At 33.7% G+C, this 22,225-nt stretch overlaps 1 protein-coding gene across 1 annotated transcript; it reads left to right on the plus strand.

Moving 5' to 3' along the window:
* Positions 1-6,141: 6,141 nt before the first annotated feature.
* LOC128213239 (cysteinyl leukotriene receptor 2-like) lies at positions 6,142-9,938 on the plus strand. Its single transcript, XM_052918805.1, has 2 exons — positions 6,142-6,214; positions 8,914-9,938. The coding sequence occupies exons 1-2, from the start codon at positions 6,151-6,153 to the stop codon at positions 9,936-9,938; spliced, it is 1,089 nt and encodes a 362-aa protein (XP_052774765.1). The 5' UTR covers positions 6,142-6,150.
* The last annotated feature ends 12,287 nt before the right edge of the window (positions 9,939-22,225 follow it).

Genomic DNA, 22,225 nt, shown 5'->3' on the forward strand with positions numbered 1-22,225 from the left:
GTGTTGTTACTTTGAAAGTTACCGTTGACATTAGATCCAAAGAACTACTCTTTAAAATATCCGCGATCCAAAGGACAACATTGGAAGTCTCGATAATCGTTGAATATTTTCGCAAAACTGTTCATGCATCAACGCTCATTAAGGGAATTACAAGCGCATGATTGTTTGTGTTTTGTCTTATTACTTTAACACTTCAGATATGTAGCGCGAGGGACGAAACGGTATTGGTATGCTTATTATCTGTATTAATGTATATATATTTAATATATTAATATATAAAGATTGTCTCACCATTTCTTATCGAAACTAAAACAAATGCTGTCGTTTCCTTGTGAGCAATGAGTTAAAATAAATATATAAAGACATTTGTATTTGCATAATAGGTGTGCCGTAAGTCCACACTAACATTTCGTCCAAATTACTAGCTGTAACATTTTTAATATACCTAACCAGCTATCCCGTGCATGTTCGAGCAATCTTGAATTGAAAAAATCAGTCATCTGACAGGTGGACGTTACCGCTCAAACCAATAGCTTTTTAAAGCTGTTTAAGAATACTCATACACGTGGCATGTGTATTTTTGCGTTACTTGATCAATGCTTGAATAAGTGTGCTGTTAAGAGGTCAAAACGTTACCGCCCCATATGTTCTCATATATGTTTAATGACCGCTTACAAACGATTATCAGTAACCAATATTTCATTAAATTGTATATAAACTGTGTTTGTGTTCACTGTGTGTGTTTTAGGTTTCTTGGCTTGCTCCTGCTTGAACAGTTCGGAACAATTGAAAAACAAAGGCATGAATGATATCACATGCACATACTGTTCTATCTCATTTACAGTATGGGAGTCATTAATCTTAACAATAACGTTACATATGTGGTCATGATCACTTTTATAGAAGTAAAATATTTAAACCAAAACTGCATGTGAATGAGGTTTTATAAATCAAACAAAGAATAACACTTCTACATAATTTTATAATACATCGTGATATTACTTATGAGAGCGGCCTATCACAATAGTTAGTAATAATGTCGCTTTTAAGTAAGCATTCACAAAAATACAGTATGTGGCATTGATTGAAACATTTATGTTAAAGCATAAATGTGGGGTTTTTTGTGTGTGTTTTTTTTTTAAATTGTGTGCTCTTAGCGTTGTGCTGTTAAACAGGGACTTTCTCAAACTGTTTTGCGATTGGGTTTGTCCTTGTAATTTCCAATGTAGTTATGAGCTTATTTGTTAAACGTTTATGCATACTAGTAAGGCTATAATTCAATAATCTAATTAAATGGAAACTTGGGACTTGTTGAACACCCTCAAAGAGATCAAAGACTTACATTGACTTTAAACATTCAACGAGCATACCTTTAGGCCTGCTGTTTGAGTCTGACACCTGTTAAATTACAAGGTTTTCATGTTATGGAAAGTCTATTTATGTTGTTCAAATGAGCTTCTTAAAAATCAAATAAACCTAAAACAAATGTATTTGTTAGAGAGTTAAAGCTGCACTCTCAAAAATAAACCATTTTTTCAACTTTTTTAATTCTTTGTCTTGGAAAGAACAAATTCTTGCGTTAATATCTGCAAACCAATTATATAAGATTGCTGACAAAAAATCAGATCGCAGATTCTCATATTTCCGTTCGAAAATCAATGTTTTATGGCGTTAGTAGCGGCTTAAGAAAAAATGCAGAAACATCAATTTTTCAACTTAAATTTAAATATCTGCGATCTCATTATTTGTCAGCAGTCCTATATAATTGGTTCCATGGATTTTCACAAAAAATGATTTGTTCCAAGACATTAAATGAACAAGTTATTTAAAGTATAACATAGTTTAGTACTACCATCGTTTAAAGGTCAAACAGAGACGAAATCAATTGTCAAAGACGTTTGTTTGTATTGTGCAAGTACAAAGCACTTTATGAATAGTTCCACTATAACATGAACATTCAAAGAGCTGTATACCTCGCATTAAATATGATAAGCATCGTTTAATTATACATTGTTGACCACATATATGTCATACAATGCACACTTCACCGATGCAGCTTTTTTGGTAATATGTAGAGCGCATTTATTGCGCCTTTGCTCAGGAGGCACAAAAATTAGCGTCTTAAAATAGAATATTGAAGAGCTTACAGGGCGTCCTCGGATGTTTGCGTTTAACCTTAGCACAAAAAGATTCAAGGGACATATCCGTTGACCCTTCACCTAGATCCCACCCACATCCCCCCCAAAAATAATTAATGTTCCCTTAAAAATATGTTCCCTTTTATTACTAAACAGATTATTCTCAAAATGCATTTTTTGTGTGTTGCGTTTCAAACATTTATTTTAACAGCAGTTTCATTTTTCAAATAAATACGTGGCAGTTAATGTTTACGAAATAAAATTACCAATGTGGAATTCAAGATATCGAACACAAGGTGTTTTACTAAGCGCCTGCGGAGGCTCAAATTTGTTTATGTCGGTTTTCAATAAAGAAGCTAGACAAAATCCATTTTCAACTGATTACAGAAGGAAACACAAGCAATCACGATACGTGGTGAATTGTAGAAACCAATAAGTTCGTAATGTGTCATGCGAGATGTGCCTAATTAATTTAAAATACTGCTGTTACAGAACAGGCGGAATCACTGCTCACATATTGGAATATTAGTAAAGGCCAATGGCTGTTTCAGTATGATGTTGGATCCCTTAACCGATAGAACATTTAAGAAAATATAACTGAATGTGAAACAGAACAAGCCAGCACATCGCACGAGACATTTCAGTGTAACGGAATCAGTAGAGACATGGTATTGGAAAACTGATACATATTCAGAATTTTGGTCCAGCTGCGTTTCTTGCTTTGATTGGATATTTAAAGGTAAGATTGGGGGAGTTAAACAGTATTCCCAGGATTAAGTTTAAAAACATTATAATAAACAATTTTGCAATTTTCTTTTAATATGGAGCGTATCTCATTGTATAATGGAACATCCTTTATAAATTTGGTACTTTGTTTTCAAAGGACTGAGTGAGTTTTTACCAAAGGTATTAACTGATATATTGATCATGTTAGATTGTCGCCTTGTGTTAAAACGATTCGACAAGTTATTACGCAGCGTGATGTCAACTTTATTTCGACTTGATTACGTTATAACTGTTTACTAGGGTTTTAGAAAAACACATCTACAAATATTATTAGATACACCATTTATACATCGGTCTTGGCATTTATTTGACATTGACCTGTATCGTTGCGTCTGCTCTGCTTGTATCCAGCTTACAATGGCTATTACAAATATGCAGGATGCTATGTTGTATTTAAATGCTATCTGTTGTCATGTTATCTGAATTTAAAAGGCCTTCACTCCAGACAGCGTTTTTTTTTAAACGCAGCCAATTGTATATAACTATTTATGTGTAATATTTTTGTCAAAGTTAGCCAACATGTTTATTGATTGGTTTATATTTATCCAACACCTAAAATAACCCACCAATCAAATCGTTTAGATTAGTAAACATAACATTGAAAAACATATCTAGATCTTTAACATTTGGCTGCCGATTCCAAAAGTAATACCAAAATAGTTATTAATACTGGAATTTTCCTTCGATTGTGTGGTATTCTGTCCATGTTTGAAATTGTAAAAAATATTTTGTGTTTGCAAGAATAATTTGCGTGATGTCCATAGCTGTATAATTGATTCACATATAATACCGAGCTTGAATGAAAATATACTGCAGCATTTCATACAAAATCGTATCTTGCTAATCATCTCCGGTGATTGTTATAATGCCTAAACTAATTTGTGTACGGTTTTCGGCAAATTGAATTGCCCCTTAAATTGTAAAAAAATCGTGTTGGCTGATTTATGTCTTATTCATATTGCTTACTGAATAAATAAAGACTGAATAGTCCCTCGGCGATTTAATAAAAAACAGTCAACGCGCCTATAATGGAGGCCCACGAAAAATTAGTTGACTTTATAATGGCTGAATGTGTCAACTTTGTGATCGTTGGTTTCCATCTAAATGAAACAAAATCCCACTGAATACTCATCGCGATTATTTATCTCTTGCTACCAGTTGGACGAAACAGGAAAAAAAAAACAACACCAAAGGCAAAACTAATGATCGCCAGGTCGTTTTTTCTGCCTTGAAAGTAGTCAGGCGTCATTTTTTTCATTAAATACCATTATCATTCGTATTCCATCTACAGTGTCAGCAAAAACAGCACACAACTCTTCTATCTTTTGCATTAATAAATGGCTTTCATTGCGTTATGAAAACAGATACAATACGAATAAAGAATTTAAACGTTTGCCCCTTACACTTACCAATGTGAAATTGACGACACTTTTAAGCTATAAGAGTTCATTTGACTCAGCGGCAAAACATTCAAAGGACAAGAAGAAGGACATAATTATTTCGAACACATTCAACAGTACTCACGATATAAAATAATCCTACGGTTATCGATAATTGGTGGAGTAATTGCCTTGAAACCGATAGTTAAAGCAGAATACTGTAGTAGGGTCAATAATTTGCCCATCACACTATTCGAGGTACATACATGCTCTTTTAATTAAATACCTAATTTACAAGAATCTTTCTTATCGTTGATAAGACTGATTCTTTGTTTATCTAAAAACGACTGTATATTAATACTGAGCATTAATTACATCTGTTTTAGCATTTACATAACCTAAATCACACCCGTCCCTCTGCGCTCATTCATGCCAGAGATTCTAATTTGATATGGAATTGTCTGATATGTTAGGCTTTGAGCAATAAAATGCGAAAAGAAAAGCAGAAAAAGAAATGTGCTAAAATGTAAACAATATATCTGGATCAAAAGGAATTCATTCAAGCAATTAACATGATTTGTATATTTCTATTAGCATTTGTAACTTTCACACCTGTATTTCCTGAATCTACGGGTACACGTGCAAGAGCGTAATCGTAAACATATAGCAATGAGATTTCCGTCAAAATATAACATTTTTAAAACCATTTGTAGGGCAATTACATTATTCCGAGTAGTACAATGCAACTACAGAGACGAACCCATCTGTCAAACATTTAGCCTTTTACTTGTTTTTCTTTTATTGAACACAAGATCCGAGGCCCTAGAAAAGTAGGTCTAGTAGAATTTGAACATTGATACATATGTATTCTTCCGGATAAGTAAAGCCTAGAAACGATAATTATGTTATTTTTGCTACATATAATAAAACAATATACAATTTACCAATGTAACTCTACTGTAACATTTTGTGCATTTTTTGCACAATTCAGAAAATAATAAGAGAACGTGAGGGACTTGGACAAGTTTATTCAAAAGATGAAAAGTTTCCAAACCATGTTTTTTGTCTGAAAGGTCTGTTTCCATCGTAAGGTTAAGCAGAGTCAGGGAGAGCACCTGGACCCCCTCCTCCTGCACACACACACACACAAATAAAGTGAAAAATTGTTGTTTGACAATATTACTGAGAAAATGATTCTAATACATCATTTATATTTGAATATATACTAATATGCTTGCCCCTGTAGTTTTAGTTGTACTGACGAAAATTCAGCAGTCCTTCAAGTGTCTCTACCGTGGGACTTTTCTCTATGTAATAATTTGTCAGGTCTTTCCTTTTCGTGATTTTCATAAACCATAACTGCAATAATCAATGAGTTGTTTTCCCCGGACAGCCATAACAGTGATGATTACAATTCAACTTAGTATAACAATGGTAGTTTGAAAAAGAATCGCACCCCTGTAATACCATGGTACCGGAACTATTGATACAGCCATTACTACATACGTGCCAATGCGGGTTTACGCATACAGAACAACCTTACTTTTGACACTATGGCGTCCAGTAAAAATTAAAAGGATTTAGAAGAATGTAAAAACATCTGGCAGAAGTAAATTTTTCTTCGTTTTCTTCTTAAAATGAAATTAGTCCATATCCCTACGTTAAAAATCAAAATACGAACTATGTATGCAACAATTTTACGAAATCTGGAAATGATATTTTATTAACTGTATCATATTTATTTGCGTTTTTCTTTTCTTTTGAAATGAACATTCTTCTTTGATTGATTCCAGGTGTAATTTTGTTTGTGATCCGTTCGTCAGCATTCAAGACGAAAAGTGTTTACGATGGAAAACAACACTGCGTTGAATTATTCGATGTTAGGGAACAACTCGGGGGACTTACATACAGGTAAATATGATAAATTAACTAAAGACTAAAGTAATGAAATGTTTTATATCAGTGAGCCAAAATCGTAAGTACAACAAAGGACAGCAAACATTTAAAAAAGAAACATATGTGAACTTTTAGAAAAAAAATAATTAAGTAGCATCTTTCACTCATAATAATAAGATTAAATGTTAAAAAACAAGAGCTGTCACAGTATGTGACGAATGCCCCCGAATGTGACATTGACCTACGAACAAGTTCAGTACATGAAAAGTTGATCTTGCCTTTACGTGTAAAATACATATGGCAAGTTATTTTAAATTGCCTCTGAACATAACAAAATACCACCCATACTTGACAACCTACACTGTTATGTCCTTATATTCAGAATTCCCTTGTGAATAAACACTTAGTGTATCTTTCACCTTAGAGGTAGGGACATGGGTCTTGCATACAACACGTCGTCTTCGTATGCGGAACACATGTAGCAAGTGATTTTAAAATATGTCCATACAAGGGAAAGTAACAGCCCTGACACGACAACCTAATATCTATGTCCTTATATGCAGCACTCCATTGTGAATAAACACTAAGTGTGACCTTGACCTTTGAGGTAGGGACACGGGTCTTGCACGCGACACGTCGTCTTGGTATGTGGAACACATGTGGCAAGTTATTTTAAAATCTGTCCATACAAGAGAAAGTTACAGCCCGGACACGACAACCTATACTCTATATCCTTATATGCAGCACTCCATTGTGAATAAACACTAAGTGTGACCTTGACCTTTGAGGTAGGGACACGGGTCTTGCACGCGACACGTCGTCTTGGTATGTGGAACACATGTGGTAAGTTATTTTAACATCTGTCCATACAAGAGAAAGTTACAGCCCGGACACGACAACCTAAACTCTATGTCCTTATATGCAGCACTCCATTGTGAATAAACACTAAGTGTGACCTTGACCTTTAAGGTAAGGAAACGGGTCTTGCACGCGACACGTCGTCTTGGTATGTGGAACACATGTGGCAAGTTATTTTAAAATATGTCCATACAATGGAAAGTTACAGCCCGGACACGACAACCTATACTCTATGTCCTTATATGCAGCACTCAATTGTAAATAAACACTAAGTGTGGCCTTGACCTTTGAGGTAGGGACACGGGTCTTGCACGCGACACGTCGGCTTGGTATGTGGAACACATGTGGTAAGTTATTTTAACATCTGTCCATACAAGAGAAAGTTACAGCCCGGACACGACAACCTAAACTCTATGTCCTTATATGCAGCACACCATTGTGAATAAACACTTAATGTGACCTTGACCTTTGAGGTAGGGACACAGGTCTTGCATGCGACACGTCGTCTTGGTATGTGGAACACATTTGGCAAGTTATTTTAAAATCTGTCCATACAAGAGAAAGTTACAGCCCGGACACGACAACCTATACTCTATGTCCTTATATGAAGCACTCCATTGTGAATAAACACTAAGTGTGACCTTGACCTTTGAAGTAGGGACACGGGTCTTGCAGGCGACACGTCGTCTTGGTATGTAGAACACATGTGGCAAGTTATTTTAAAATCTGTCCATACAAGAGAAAGTTACAGCCCGGACACGACAACCTAAACTCTATGTCCTTATATGCAGCACACCATTGTGAATAACCACTATGTGTGACCTTGACCTTTGAGGTAGAGACACGAGTCTTGCACGCCACACGTCGTCTTGGTATGTGGAACACATGTGGCAAGTTATTTTAAAATCTGTCCATACAAGGGAAAGTTATAGAGCCGGACGGACGGACGGACGGACGGACGGTGCGATTTTAATATGCCCACCTTCGGGGGCATAAAGATATGTATAAAGCCTCATAAAATGCGATTATTATCTTTTTTATTAGTGGATCCCGTTCTTTAAAACAAAGCCATTCTACTTATATATACAAATACAAATATAAACTATATATTTTAGTAGAAATATAAATTTACGTAAATAATGAATCCCTCCAGTCTGTATCCGATATGTTTTTCCTAGTTAACGATAATCAGAGATTGTCCAACCAATATGATTCCATTTCGTTTGATCGCTTGTACTTTCAATTCAGGGATTTAACTGTGAATTTATGAAATAAAACACCTGATAAAAAGTCCATAAGAAAACATTCAATAATTAGCATGAACAGTCACCTCAATCTCCTAGTATATATCAAACAATTTTACTCGACAAAGTTTTTTACGAAAGTCGCTTGTTTATGTTCGTTCGAGCGCTTTATTGGTAAAATTGTTTCCGACGAGCAGGGGTATCATGCTAGAGGTGTGTGTTTTTTACTTGCTAATGGCGTTTGTTTCAAAATCAATAAAAGTAATATAATAAAAGTAGTTATTCAAGCAATGAAAGACACCTTTAGACCAGTGTTAACATTCGGCACACCTTATTAACACACACGAACACACACACACAATCATAAACAAACACGCACACATTCATTTCTCACTGTTAGCGTGTGATTTTAATGATTGTGATGCATGTTTGATAAACTTAGATATTAGGGTTTGACTAAACCAACTTTTCGATAAAATAACGATAAAAGGATTTCAATAAACAATTAATTTATCGCCTTTTCCATCAGAAACCACTCATTTTTAGCCTAAAGTAATATAAGATGGCATGATTCAGAGTGCGGTTTTTACATTTGCTCTTTTCTTTTTACAGACTTTCAGAACGCTGAAGAGCCGGAAAAATGGGGATTTTGGCTTAAGACCGTCTTAACCCCAATAATAGTGTTTGCAGGAATCATCGGTAACATCCTTTCCCTTATCGTCATGAAATCAAAAGCTCTGCGTCATAAATCTTACTCACAGTATCTGAGTGCTCTCGCCGTCTTTGATACACTTACGCTGATAATCCGACAAATACGATCAGTTGATGAATACTCCCGAGACAACTCCTCATCAGGTGTAATATTTCACAACTTCGACGATATCGGCTGCAAGATATTCAATTTCACGGAACACATTTGCTATCTTATGTCATCATGGCTAATTGTTTTAATGGCTTTGGAAAGATTAATTGCGGTCTGCATGCCATTCAAAAAGTTCTTAATAAGGCGAAGATCAGGGGCAACAGTGGTTATAATAGTGTTGTTTATTTCCATGAGTCTTAGTCAGGCATTTCGCCTCGTTATGGTCGAACAACTTGAGTCCAGAAACTGTGGAGCAAGTGATAGTTTTATCGAGCTGTACTCCAATCTTCACATCTACTTTTACCACATGACCCTGACGTTTATTCTACCGGTGACGTTCGTTCTGGTTTGTAACGGACTCATTCTCTACAAAATATTCAAAATTCGTAACGAAATTAACTCGCGAGTTGAACAAAAGAATCGGCACCACCGTGTTATGCGGAAAACGCACCGAACAACCTGTATGCTTCTGACAGTTTCGTTTACTTACCTCGGAACGCTGTTACCGCTATTGACGTTGTCGTTGGCTCTGGACATAATTGTGAAAGCAAGGGGTCGAGAAGCATATATATTTTATGTTTCAGTGACACCATACCTTGACATTGCTATTGTGGTGTCACTTATCAATTACGCTGCAAATTTCTTTATTTATATTTTGTCAGGAAAGAACTTCAGGTATGAGCTTAAAAAATGCTTCTACAGTCAAACAACTTCTATTCGAAGTCTTACCGTTAGAAGCAGCAAGGAAACGAAGGAAGAAATGATTCGTTTGTAAACTTACTCATTATTTCTGGTAGTTATATATGTTGTTTCCTTGAAATTGTAAAACAAAAGTGCAATTAAACTACACTCGTACAAAATTGAGTTTCCGCAATATGTATTTGTTGAACTTGCTATTTAAGTTTGTTTATGGAACTGCGCAATTTCTTGAAATGGAGCTTATGACCCGCACACATGTTACTGTAATGTTAATTTAAAAGAAAGTGTTGATACGTAGCAAATTGTCTTATTTACAAGATAGAATTCTTTAAACTAAATGTTTAACCGATAAAGATAAACATTTATGTTTCTTGTGTGTACAATATCTGTGTCATCAATTCAGTACTAGTTTCACTTTTGTGACACATGTAGCTTCTTTGGCTCAGGTAGTATGTCTGAATAGAAAAATTATGTTTGTGGAACTCTAACATAATACTTTCATTGATGTTTTTTGTTACAAATGTAATAATGCGTACCGTCTTGTGTTTACTTGTCAATCTTGTGTTCCTTTCCATTTTGACAGGGGATAATAACTGATCAACACACGGGTTGCTCAGTCTTTCAGACACCAATATTTATGAGAAAAGCTACTATAACAAGCTCAGTAGCAAAAAGTTTAAACATAAGCCCGGTTTAATGGCACTGGGTAAACGACAAAAGCACAATTGTATTATCATGCATTTATACTTTTGAAAACAAACAACATTTATTTTATTTATTTTTACAAAAAACACACGTTTGAACACTTATTTAACTCTGACCTAGTATTATGATTTAACGAGTGAACTGCACTCTCGGGCATGTTGTCCTTACAAATATTAGATTTCTCTATGAAAATGAACAAAAGGCAAAACATTTTAAAAATCTCAGCCATAATCATGGTTCATGGGCACTGCAGTTTTCTTTAATATCTTTTACAGGTACATGATGTTTAAGTCAATACCTTAAATTCGTTAATATAATATGGAGTTGTACTCTGGACAAAAACAAGTATACACTAGAATCGCAGCTGGAGTTTTATTTCCCGGGTCTTTCTTCCCAATATAATATATCTGTATATGAAGGTCAAATCTAAAAGGCTTTTGGAGCTATGTTTTTACGTGACCACACACAAATGGTCACACACGCTTTGCTAACTATAATTGAATAACAACACTCGTTTGCTATCAACTCGTTATTGCAACTTTGAACGGCACAACATTCGGCTTCTGTTCCTATCCTGTGTCGTTAAGCGAAACGCAAATGTCGAAATTGTTTCAACCATAAAATAGTGTCTTTAGTATATGAACAACAGTCTTGAATGTATCACAGTTTTTTTCTGGATCTTTTTCAACTACCTTATAGCCATCAGTATGTTTTTTTTCTAAACTGATAAGAACAATATCAGTAATAAGCTGTTGCGAAATCATGGTTTATTAGTGTCACACCAGGGTTATAATCACAACCCCAAAAAGGTAATCAGTCCCTTATCTTCTGGAAATTCTTGCTCAATGCAGGCTTATTCTAGAGAGTTGTCACTGTGATTGCAGTTTATTTTGGTAAATTATTATTATTAAGATACGTAAACTTTATACACAATTGTGAGAGTTTCATTATCATAACACTTCATTTGGATATCAGGTAACACTGAACTAAAAGAAATAATTTGACATGCCCTAATGGGCAAATGAATAACGTTAGCACAAAATAATTGACAATGTTCGTCGCGTTCGTAATTGATGCTGTGAACACTGTTTAGGGAAAGTATAAGTGAACTCTATAGTGTCATTGCTGCGATTTATAAACAAATATAACACATTATGGAATACACATGGGGATGTAGAGTGAAATTGAACTACTCTTATTTCTTTATCTCCAAATCAAACAAACAATCGGTTGTAAACAGACGTTTGCTGTAATTGCTTATTTGCATGATTGTGTTTTTGCTTGCTGAGCGAATGTCTCTGCAGACACTGTGGTATGTTGGCAAATTGCATGGACAACAATAGGGACAGGCAAAGTAACTTCAAATGTAACAACGAGCCTGTTTTGATGTTCAATGCCTAATAGGCATTATACGAGAGAATATTTGATGTCACAGTTCAAATCCAGTGTATTTGTTAACTACAACTACACTTTCATTATCCCGTTTTTAAGACTACTTCATCAAACATACTACATACGAACAAGTCGTTTTCATATCGTATTGTGGACAGGTGGGATTCGATAGAAACAGCCGTTTTAACTTCAATCCGAAATTTGTTGCCGACATTCCTATTTACATGTTTAATGATTTAGTGATAAGTGGAAGGTAAAATGCATCCCATATTTAAAACAAAAATTCAGGATCTGATGTCATTGTGAAATAATCATCGTGATGTAATTGGCAAAATATCTTTAACATTAGAAACGCATATTTGTTGCATAGGTACATTGCTGATTGAGAAAACACATTGTTTACAGGTGATTCGAAGGCCGTAATTCTCTAAACGGATTTGGTTTCATGCAGCTTACGTGCAGAGTGAACAACATAAAATTATAAAGTCGAATTAATCCATACAGTAAAGACAAAGAAAGTCTGGATTTAAGTACTCCTGGAGTTGTAAACGCTTGTAAGGAAAGTAGTTCTGTCATTGCTGTAATTTGCAGTTTAGCTGTAGAATTTAATTGCACCGATCCTATTTGTTAATCCTGACACCGATCACGATTTCATATTTTCTAGAAACGTAGAACTATGAAGTAATTACTGCACTACAAATATATTGCATGACGCGTGTCTCTGGATGCACATGCAATGCAATGTCAGCAAAATGAAAAATAAAAATATTGCGAATTAATCTTTTAAATCAAATGGAGAAACATTTTGCAGAATGTGAAAGTATCACGTAGCATGAACCCTTGGGTACGAATTTTTTGCAAATTTTCTGACAAGCGCTTAGGCGATTTATGAATTTGCCAAAATCGCGCCTGAGTTTGTGTACTCCATTACTGCATGATTTTCAAATTTGTTTGTAGAAACGATCCAGTACAATGACTTTAAATTCATTCTGTTTGTCCCTCCGGGAATATTACAATCGAAATTCGTTTGTAATTTAGACATGTACTTCCTCTTTACTGACGTGTAAAACGATTCATGTTATATTATGAAGAGTATCAACATAATGATTATTATATAACGATGACGCATGTACTTTCGACAAACTTCTGACTCTTAACTAGAGCTAGAACAATATTTTCCTACTAATTATTCTAGAATTGAAGGAAACCTTTCATTCATTTAACGTATCAAATATAAATATGTGTTCTTGATCTAACGGCACCCTTTAGAACAAATAATACCATCATATTGTATACATTGCGACTACGTACACTACGAATCTAATGCAACAGTCACTCTTGTGGTTAATCAAGAGTATCCCAACATTCTAATGATCAGCCATGTTTGTCTAGAAAAGTTTGAATGCAGATCAACGCAATATGTTTGTCCTTGAATAGTATGTTAAAATTGCATTCGATCTTAAAGGTATTAATGACATAACAAAATCAACATAATAATCAGTAAATGTTTTATTCCCTCTGATAATACATGTAATAAAGTTGTCATTTACTGAAGTCAATGCATTTTACAACCAGTTAGTTGAATTATGAAAGAGATCAGGGCTCTTATAAACGTTTATATAAACGTCTGTTTTAATACATACCATTAAATGTGTATATATGAACAGGACAAGGAAACGGAAACTTAATCAGTGAATATCATCTATCAATATAGAACAGAACACAAGTTTATTTCCACACATAACATCACACATATATACATCAATGAAGTAGACTATGATAGTCCATGATCATTTCCATTATTTAACACTTGCTTGGCGGTGGTTATATGTTGTTGTGTTTTTTAACTAGCTGAGACATTTTACAGTAACAAAAATAGTAGCAAATGTTAATCAAAAGAAGAATTATTACGAAAAATTCCTTATAACAACTATATAACGGCTGGTATTAAAAACATATAATAATCATGTATCATGTAAATTAATGAAATTCTTTCTCTGAGCAAATGCTTTATTCACGAACATAGAAAGCTTCTTTAACAAATCAGTATGATCAGTATTCAGCAATTCTATGGTTTTAAACATATTTGGATTAGTACGATAATATCTAGGAATATATTTAGATCTAATATTTGTATACAGGTTGCATTCAACCAAGAAATGAAATTCGTCTTCTAAGACATTACAATGTGGGCAAAGTCTTTGTTCCAAAATTGTATTATTCCACCTACCAACTTCTATATTTAACCGATGCGACGATAATCTTAATTGGCTTAAAGCAATTCTGAATTTTTGTACATTAACACACTTAAGATAGGGTTTTAATTCAAAATCAGAAATGTTTCTATAAAATAAAGCTCTTGAGGAGTCTGACAATCTGCTGTTTAAATTTTGAACATAAACGTCTCGTATTCTTTGCTTTAAAATGACACAAAATTTGAAATATCACCAACTCCTTGTGCAAGCCAAACGTGATGAAACCCCATATTACTCAATATTGTTTTAACATGTACTGCCCAGTTTGTTTTATTTGGAATTGTTACAACATCATTAATCATTACATTATAGATAATTCTTACATATTTATCATTCGGCATACTTAAAACTTTAAGCCAGTATTAAATAATATTTATAATGCATTGGACAGTTGATCTAATCTGCCCGTCTCTGCATAAACAAAGTCATTTTGTGTTGTTGTTTTAACCGAAAGTATATATTATATGAATTGGGTGTGTATCCTTTCAATTGGCAATCGTTTTGAAAATCCCCAAACTTCTGAACCATATAATAGGATAGGTCTAATAAGTTTGTCAAAAAGTTCCAATTTATGCTCAGGTGTTATATTAGTAAATTTGTTCAAATTTTTTCTTAATTTAAAAATTGCTTTATGTGCTTGGCCAGATACCGTTTTGGTAGCCGATCTGGACCAGCACTTTTGCCCAAATTCAAATTTGAAATACCTTTAAGAGCGTCTTCCTCAGTGAATGGCAAATCTAGTTCAGAAAACTTTATCTTTAATTCATTTTGTAAAATAGTATTATTAAAGTATAATATGTCTTCGTCTGGCTGAAAAAAACTATAATTAGGATCATTAATTGCCTGAAAGTAGGCTGTAAACGATTCAAGCGATATATTTTTAGGAGTTCTATGAGTTGTTCCATCTTTTAATAATTTCCAATAATCTTTTGCATTTTTGTTTTTAGCATTTATTAATTGATTCGTCCGCTTATTCATATTTAGGTAGTTATAACTTCGAACGTTTCTTTTATAAACACTTCTCGCCCGAATCATTATAGCCTTATTTTCCTCAGTTTTATATTTTCTGTAATTATTTAAAGCAGTGTAAAAAGACTTTCGTTCATCTTTACATGTTTCATCGAATAAACTACTCCTAACACTAGAAGTAGATGGATAAGCATTAGTATCCGTTTTACGTGAAAACAGTGGTACGCAAATATTATCGATACCGTTAACAAAATTCGATAAATATATATATGTACGTTCAAAAAGAAGGGAATTTAAGGTCATGCAAAGTAGGGCATTTTGAAGAAGAACGTAGAATGGCAAAGAGAAGAGTTTGCGAGTGTAAACGACAGTGGAAGCAATACATAGGCCATGTAAGTGAAAGCAGAATAGCTGTGAGTCAAAAGGAGGGACAGGAATGGCCAAAAAGAAATGAAAGGAGAGAAAAGAACGATATATATTTAACTTAGGACAACGCCTGGTGTAAATAAATAAAAACACTACGGAATTGTAATATTTCGATATACTAGGTTCCGCGTGTAACAAATTTTCATCGGTTACCACTCTGCTCAAAATTTGAAGACTGACCGCGTTTTCGCAATTATTTTTGAGTAATGTCCCTAGTTAGGCTGAGAAAGATAAAATTAACCTTGTGGAATGTTTTTTTGTCCCAATTTGCCGCGCACAAGTTACCCCGCGAAACGACAATTTTGTCTAAATATCACAAGTTGTTCCAAACAACCGAACTAATGATTGTTCAGAAAATATCTTAAATACTAGCTCCCTAAAAGTAAATAAAGCAGCATCAATACCAGCAGCCTCCAAATAACCCAGACCCTGTTGTAAGGCACATGGTCCATGGCCGAACAAGCACTTATTAAACGACAAAGCGCTACAGCACAAAAGCATACAGCAACAATCAGCATATTGTCATTGCTAAATGTTAGGATAGCCGCCTTAGTACGTTCAGTGAAAATTATTAAATAAAAACAACAACTAAATACGAAACACAATTCTAGATTTTTGTTCTTCGTATAATTATGAATACATTATTTGCTATATAATAAGAATTACATATATATACCTTGGTACTGACAGTGAAAACTAAGTAAAAACTAACTGGGGAATTATAAACGGTTAACAAGCGCTAAAATTAACACTTAAATGCTTAGAAACGTAGTCAGGCTACGGTTATTCTTTTATATAATTGTTGTTTTTGTATTGACCCGTTTGGTCGTTCATGGCCTCGGGATGATTTCATATCTAATTTGTACCGCACAAATTCAATCAGATCTAATTCCTTTACATGCTGCTGTATTAAAGCATCTTTCAACAGCCAAGGTCATTTGTGAGGCCAATTTCAATGACAACTGAGTTGTGATTGCTGTTTTGTCGGAACGTCAATAGTATTGTCCCAATAGGAACTATATTAATGTGTGCCCTATACAATAGTAGATTGCATGACAAGGTGGCCATAATGAATATTCCATGTCTCGCTTAATACGCTTGATATTCCTTGCAAACCGAACAAAGAACCAGAATGGCGAGCGATCAAGCAGTGTTTCTTTATACCGAACAAATGGTGAAACTGAATATGTTTAGTTTACATATAAATAATCCTTGTGAGTGCCTAGATTTGCATGACACATATTTACTAAAGTGGTAAAAGGAAACAGGTTCTACGAGACATTTAAAGTAAATAACCTTTTTACTCCAAACTTTGTACTGTTTCTTTCAAAGTATTTTATTTATCAGTGTTGTCAGAATATTGTTTTATATATCAAGTCGAAAAAAGTCAAAATCATGCTTTCATTTTATGTTTTATTTATTTTTATCACATGAATGCGGAGTCATAAAATCATAAGTGCGGAAAACGTTGTATTCAGGTCTTTTTAGAACTAAAGATAAAAGATAAAAATACATGTACGCGGTACATATACTTTCTTCGTAAATCAACGCTCCATTTTGTTACGCTGTACGTTTCAATGAGAAGTTGGGACTAAAGGGGCGATACATGTACGTGGTCAACAAACACTTTAATACTTGACATTATTCAGTATGCATATTTGAAACTCAGAAATCTTTAAAAACATACATAAAGGAATACTTTTAACGTAAGGGCAGAGGGGTTAACACCCTCATATAGATGTTCGATACGGTTACCAACTTCATACTTAGCTATTCATTTCATTAAGGGAGGAATCGATTGTTTATAGTCGAAGAAATTGATTGCAGTTGTATTTATTTATAGTTGTTCATTGTATTAGCAATGAATGCGTATTTACCTGAGCACATTTATATCCACTTACCATTTGTTTAGTACTTTAACTCATTCCCAAATCGGAATAGATCATGAACATGGCAAACAGCAGTAGTGAATATTTATTGCCAGCAATGTACCATCTTGAGTTTCAGTTTTGTCTGGCTAGAAATTCGCTGTCAAGATGACAAAACATACCAAAATATTGGAAGTCGAGATGCGCAAATTAACAAGAAAATAGTTCATAGATATGTGTTGGGATCATCGTCAACAGAAGATGAAATATGTTTTGAAATTGGGAAAGAATAATACATTTCGATATGTAAATATGTACGAAATATATACAAGTAAAATGTCAATATTTTTATTTCTGATCGGAATTGAATGCATTTCGGTTGGTCTATTTAAAGCGGGTGTTGCAAAATCTTCTTTTAAATAAGAACGATAATATAAGTAATTCTTGCGTTATTGACTGTTTTGCAATAGACAAATGCCAATGAGACTGTGGGTGTTAACTGTAATGCTAGAGGCCTCAAGAAAACTGTCTGTTCCGATTAGATCAAATCCGTCTGGTGCTTTGATGTTTGTTAGACTTGACATCTGAAAGAGATCATTCCATTATAGTTTCCCTGAATCAACATTACAGATATAATGAAGTTGGCTGATGCAAGTCGTCGTGCATTTCCCTGTTCACTACATTCTAATTAATTATCATTTTTGTGATACAACAACGTCATCAAAAATAATCTTATCGATTCGTCTGTGTGCGGTTGCAATAGCAAACAATCTGTTTGCATAATTGGAATTAACTCATGCACACCCATCTCCCCACGAATTAAGGATCGCTTAATTCGAGTAATCTGTAATATTGAACAAACACATGTCTTTATTCGCTATATAAATCAATTTAGAAGCAATGAAGTTACATAAGAAACACGCGTATTAAATACAATACTTATGTGAAATACTACAGAAACAAGCTCAGCAGCAAAAAGTTTAAACATAAACCTGGTTTGATGGCTCTGGGTAAACGCCAAAGACATAGAAAACAAAACAAAAAAACTCACAAAAAAGAAACCTAGAAGAACAGCACAAAACTCCACAAACAGCACAGTGCATACATACTATATATAAATAACTAGGTTTGTTAACTTAAGGTAGTATATACTTAAATCCATTGTCTGTACTTAATGCTGATTACATAATTCATCGACTCATATGGATAGAACCTACATAATTGCGTTCATACAATCGAAGTAATGCCGTTATCGTCAATAGCATACGAAGAGTCTTTAAAAAATCATGTACATAGTTAACAACCCATTCAATGCGTTAATATATGTACTAGACAACAGCAGTATCAGTGACTAAAATAATAGGAAAAGAGGTCAGCCTTCTGAACTTAAGGTATATATAATTATGTTTTGGATCCTGTTCTGAGCCATATATTTATAGTTAATTTGTACGAAAGACGAATAATCAATACCTGAAACGTGATATACACTAACAACACATTCCAACGGATGATATCATATGCTAACCCATTTTCCTCGGATAGCAATATTACAATGCATTTAATTAATCAGCTGGCTGGCAATGATGCTTGCTCACCATCACATTTGGTCTACAGACATCTGAAAAATGAGAACATATTTTATAAGTAAATACAATGGTAAATACACATTTATTTGTACGCATTCTTTTTAAGATATTGGCAGAAAAAATGAACAATTTTAATTGTTAATTGTTTAGGAACAATACACATACACATTCTAAAGATACAAAACATGTAGCAAGAAACAGAACGAACATTTATATTATTAACATATAACAACATATCATGAAGAAACAAAAACATGTATAAGTAAATGGTAAACACTTATTATGCATTATATTCTGACATTAAACATATCATTAATAACGACAAATAAAGGGTAAATAAACAATAATTCAAATATCAATCTCAAACTCTTCTGAAATACATCTGATCATAGCAAACATTTTTGGAACTTGGTTAATCAATCAAAGTAGTCGGAACAAAATTACCATCGCTAGGCTTTGAACTGGCTATTGTCTTAACATTGCAACTTGACAATCAAGTTTTAATACTGATATTTGAAAATTTTACGAATGACACATCTGGATTTCTATAAAGCTTGTTGTAATATGAAATTTCAGCAACGTCATATGAAGTATTCAAGTTAATCAATCTTTAACAACTTTTATTGCGGATGAATTATCCGAATACAAACCTTTGCCAAAATGTCACAATTCGTCCTACGAGTTCTTGCTAAACCCATAACAACATGATGAACACAATTTTGGATTTTGTTTATTCATTTATTAATGACAGCTATACTCCGAGTTTGAGTCAGAAGTTTCAAAACAAGGGTCAAGACCAAGCTTTTTAAGCTTTAATGAAACATTCATCCTTAAATGTTTCATAACACGCATCATTATTGAGAAGTCATGATTCTTTATTTACTGTAAAATCTATGGAAACGGAGCATTTGTTCTATTAACATTATACACAACACCATGAGCTAATACTCATTGATATACCTCACCTCGCAAACTTGTAGATGCAATCTCCGTCTGCTTGATCTTTCGACAGAGCTCTTTTGCCGCACGTATTTCTTCATTTTGTCCAACCAAAGCAGGTCCGGTCCTTGACATAAGTCGAAGTTCATTGTCGAAATCTCGTAGCACGTCCTGTAACAACTTGTACAATATGCCGGAAGCTTACCATTAAAGATGAGCGTTGATGGAGATACAAAAAAATTTATCCAAGTTAGTTGACCGTCAATGGTTTTGTCAACAGTAACACAAACATGCTCCGAAAGGGCGTATTTCAGTATCGTACAATTAACGCCTTAATGATAATTAACTCCTTGTTGTACATCTGATAAATAGAAATCAACAGGTCAGACTTGGTCAAATTACTAGTGAGTGGGACTCCATATTGAAAGTAGTGCCACAAAGATACATACTAGGGCCTTTAATCTTTAACATCTTGTACATTATCAAAAAAGCTACCTTGTATAAGTATGTAGATGATAATACCCTTTCTGAGTGTGATAAAATTGTGATGTTGCTAAGACTACTCTGGAAGAGTAACATTTGAAGAAGTAACATTTTGATCAACTGGTTAACTTCCAATGTAGTCTAACCTTGACACATTTTAGGCAATTTAAGTCGGCTCAATGTCTAATAAAGATAAAAACAATGCAATATATTTAATCACACTTGTGATTGTCTAGAGCAAGTGTATAGTTTATCTAATATTAATACCCAGATGTTTGAAATGTGCAAAACAGTAACTACTTCAAATACTAAGCATTTTTGACAATCAATACTCAGCAGATTATTTCAAAATGGTTTATCAGATTCTGTTGTTTCAATGAGTACAGCGCAACAAAACATAATTTCGTCATTTAAATCAATTGCCAACATTAAAAATAAACAGATAAAATGCATCGGTATCGAAACTTACAAATGTTTGTATGTTATCTCACCAGAATATGTTGAAAAACTTGAAACATTTTAGACGTTTAATATCAGATATGAAAACTGTGTACAATTAGTAAGAACAACTGAACATAGGAAAAACTGTTACCATTGTGGGGCCATTCAGGTATGAAACAGCCCCTAAAGGAAGCAATGTGCTCTCAAAACGACCTAGAATTCAGAAGGCTGATTTGTATCATAGAATGATCCGCAACTGCACAGTTCCATCTTGTAATTTCGTGTAAAGATACCAAGATCAAGTATGTAAAGAATAGACTTCTATACCATGCTGTAATTCCCATGTGCATACTGCAATTTACAATATTTGCTGTTTAAATTTATATTCTATTTTTATTCCTTAATCTATACTATTCAAAGACCTAGCCAGTTTACAGTGTTATGTCAACTACCATAACCGGGTAAACGTGAACTGGCCAAACAGCCGGCAAAACTAGTTGATGTTATTATTGTATGCAGTGCTCTTGTCTTCTTTTGTAAGTGGTTGAATGAATATAGTTAGAACCGGCTTTTGTAAAAACTTGTTCAATATATAACCTTTTTTAAACTATATGCTTTTATTTCCAGGTCACCGGTCCATTGTTATGGTTTGTTATAGTATGTATGTTTGTTATTCATTTCGGAAAAAGCTCATTGAACTTATGTTTTTGTTATGCTTATCATATACGCAAGTTTATACAAAGATTCTTTTATCATCTTGTATCTTTTAACATGTATTAAACTATGTGTATTGACTCTTTAATGCCAAGCAAACGTTTTCCTTTCCTCCTTTTCATTCCAACAAAGATTAATTAAATTAGGATTTGCTGGTCATACACAGGTAATCACTTAATTCGAATTCTTTGTATCTGACAATATGAGTAACTCTTCTCTGATAACCTCAACTACACTCATGTAGTTCATAAAATGTGTCTTCATTGCATGAAATACAAAATAAAAACATAGAGTAATGGACATTTAATTTTTTTTTTTGTCTCTTGTTTTTTTATATGAAATATCGATTTCTGTATTATGCTGTACTAAGTTCATTACAATGTTCACAGTCTACTGTCTGTATCGATTATTGTTATCTGTATACAAAACACGTTTTAAGTCTTCAAATTTCACAAAAAAAACAAAACAAATAACAAACATCAGAAAAAATATTGGAAATCGAAAAAAAAATGAATATTGAAACAATTGTAAATTCTAGCTATAACCCCTATTGAATCTAGAAGTGAATACGTTCTTATTTAGTTT

This window comes from Mya arenaria, chromosome 13 (genome assembly GCF_026914265.1).
Source record: "Mya arenaria isolate MELC-2E11 chromosome 13, ASM2691426v1".
Classification (NCBI taxonomy): Eukaryota; Metazoa; Mollusca; class Bivalvia; order Myida; family Myidae; genus Mya; species Mya arenaria.

What these genes read in the sequence shown, in the direction of transcription:
- LOC128213239 (XM_052918805.1), top strand. Translation starts at nt 6,151, where the DNA reads ATGGAAAACAACACTGCGTTGAATTATTCGATGTTAGGGAACAACTCG. An exon ending in CTCGGGGGACTTACATACAG is followed by an intron (nt 6,215 to 8,913) that starts GTAAATATGATA and finishes TTCTTTTTACAG; the next exon opens with ACTTTCAGAACGCTGAAGAG.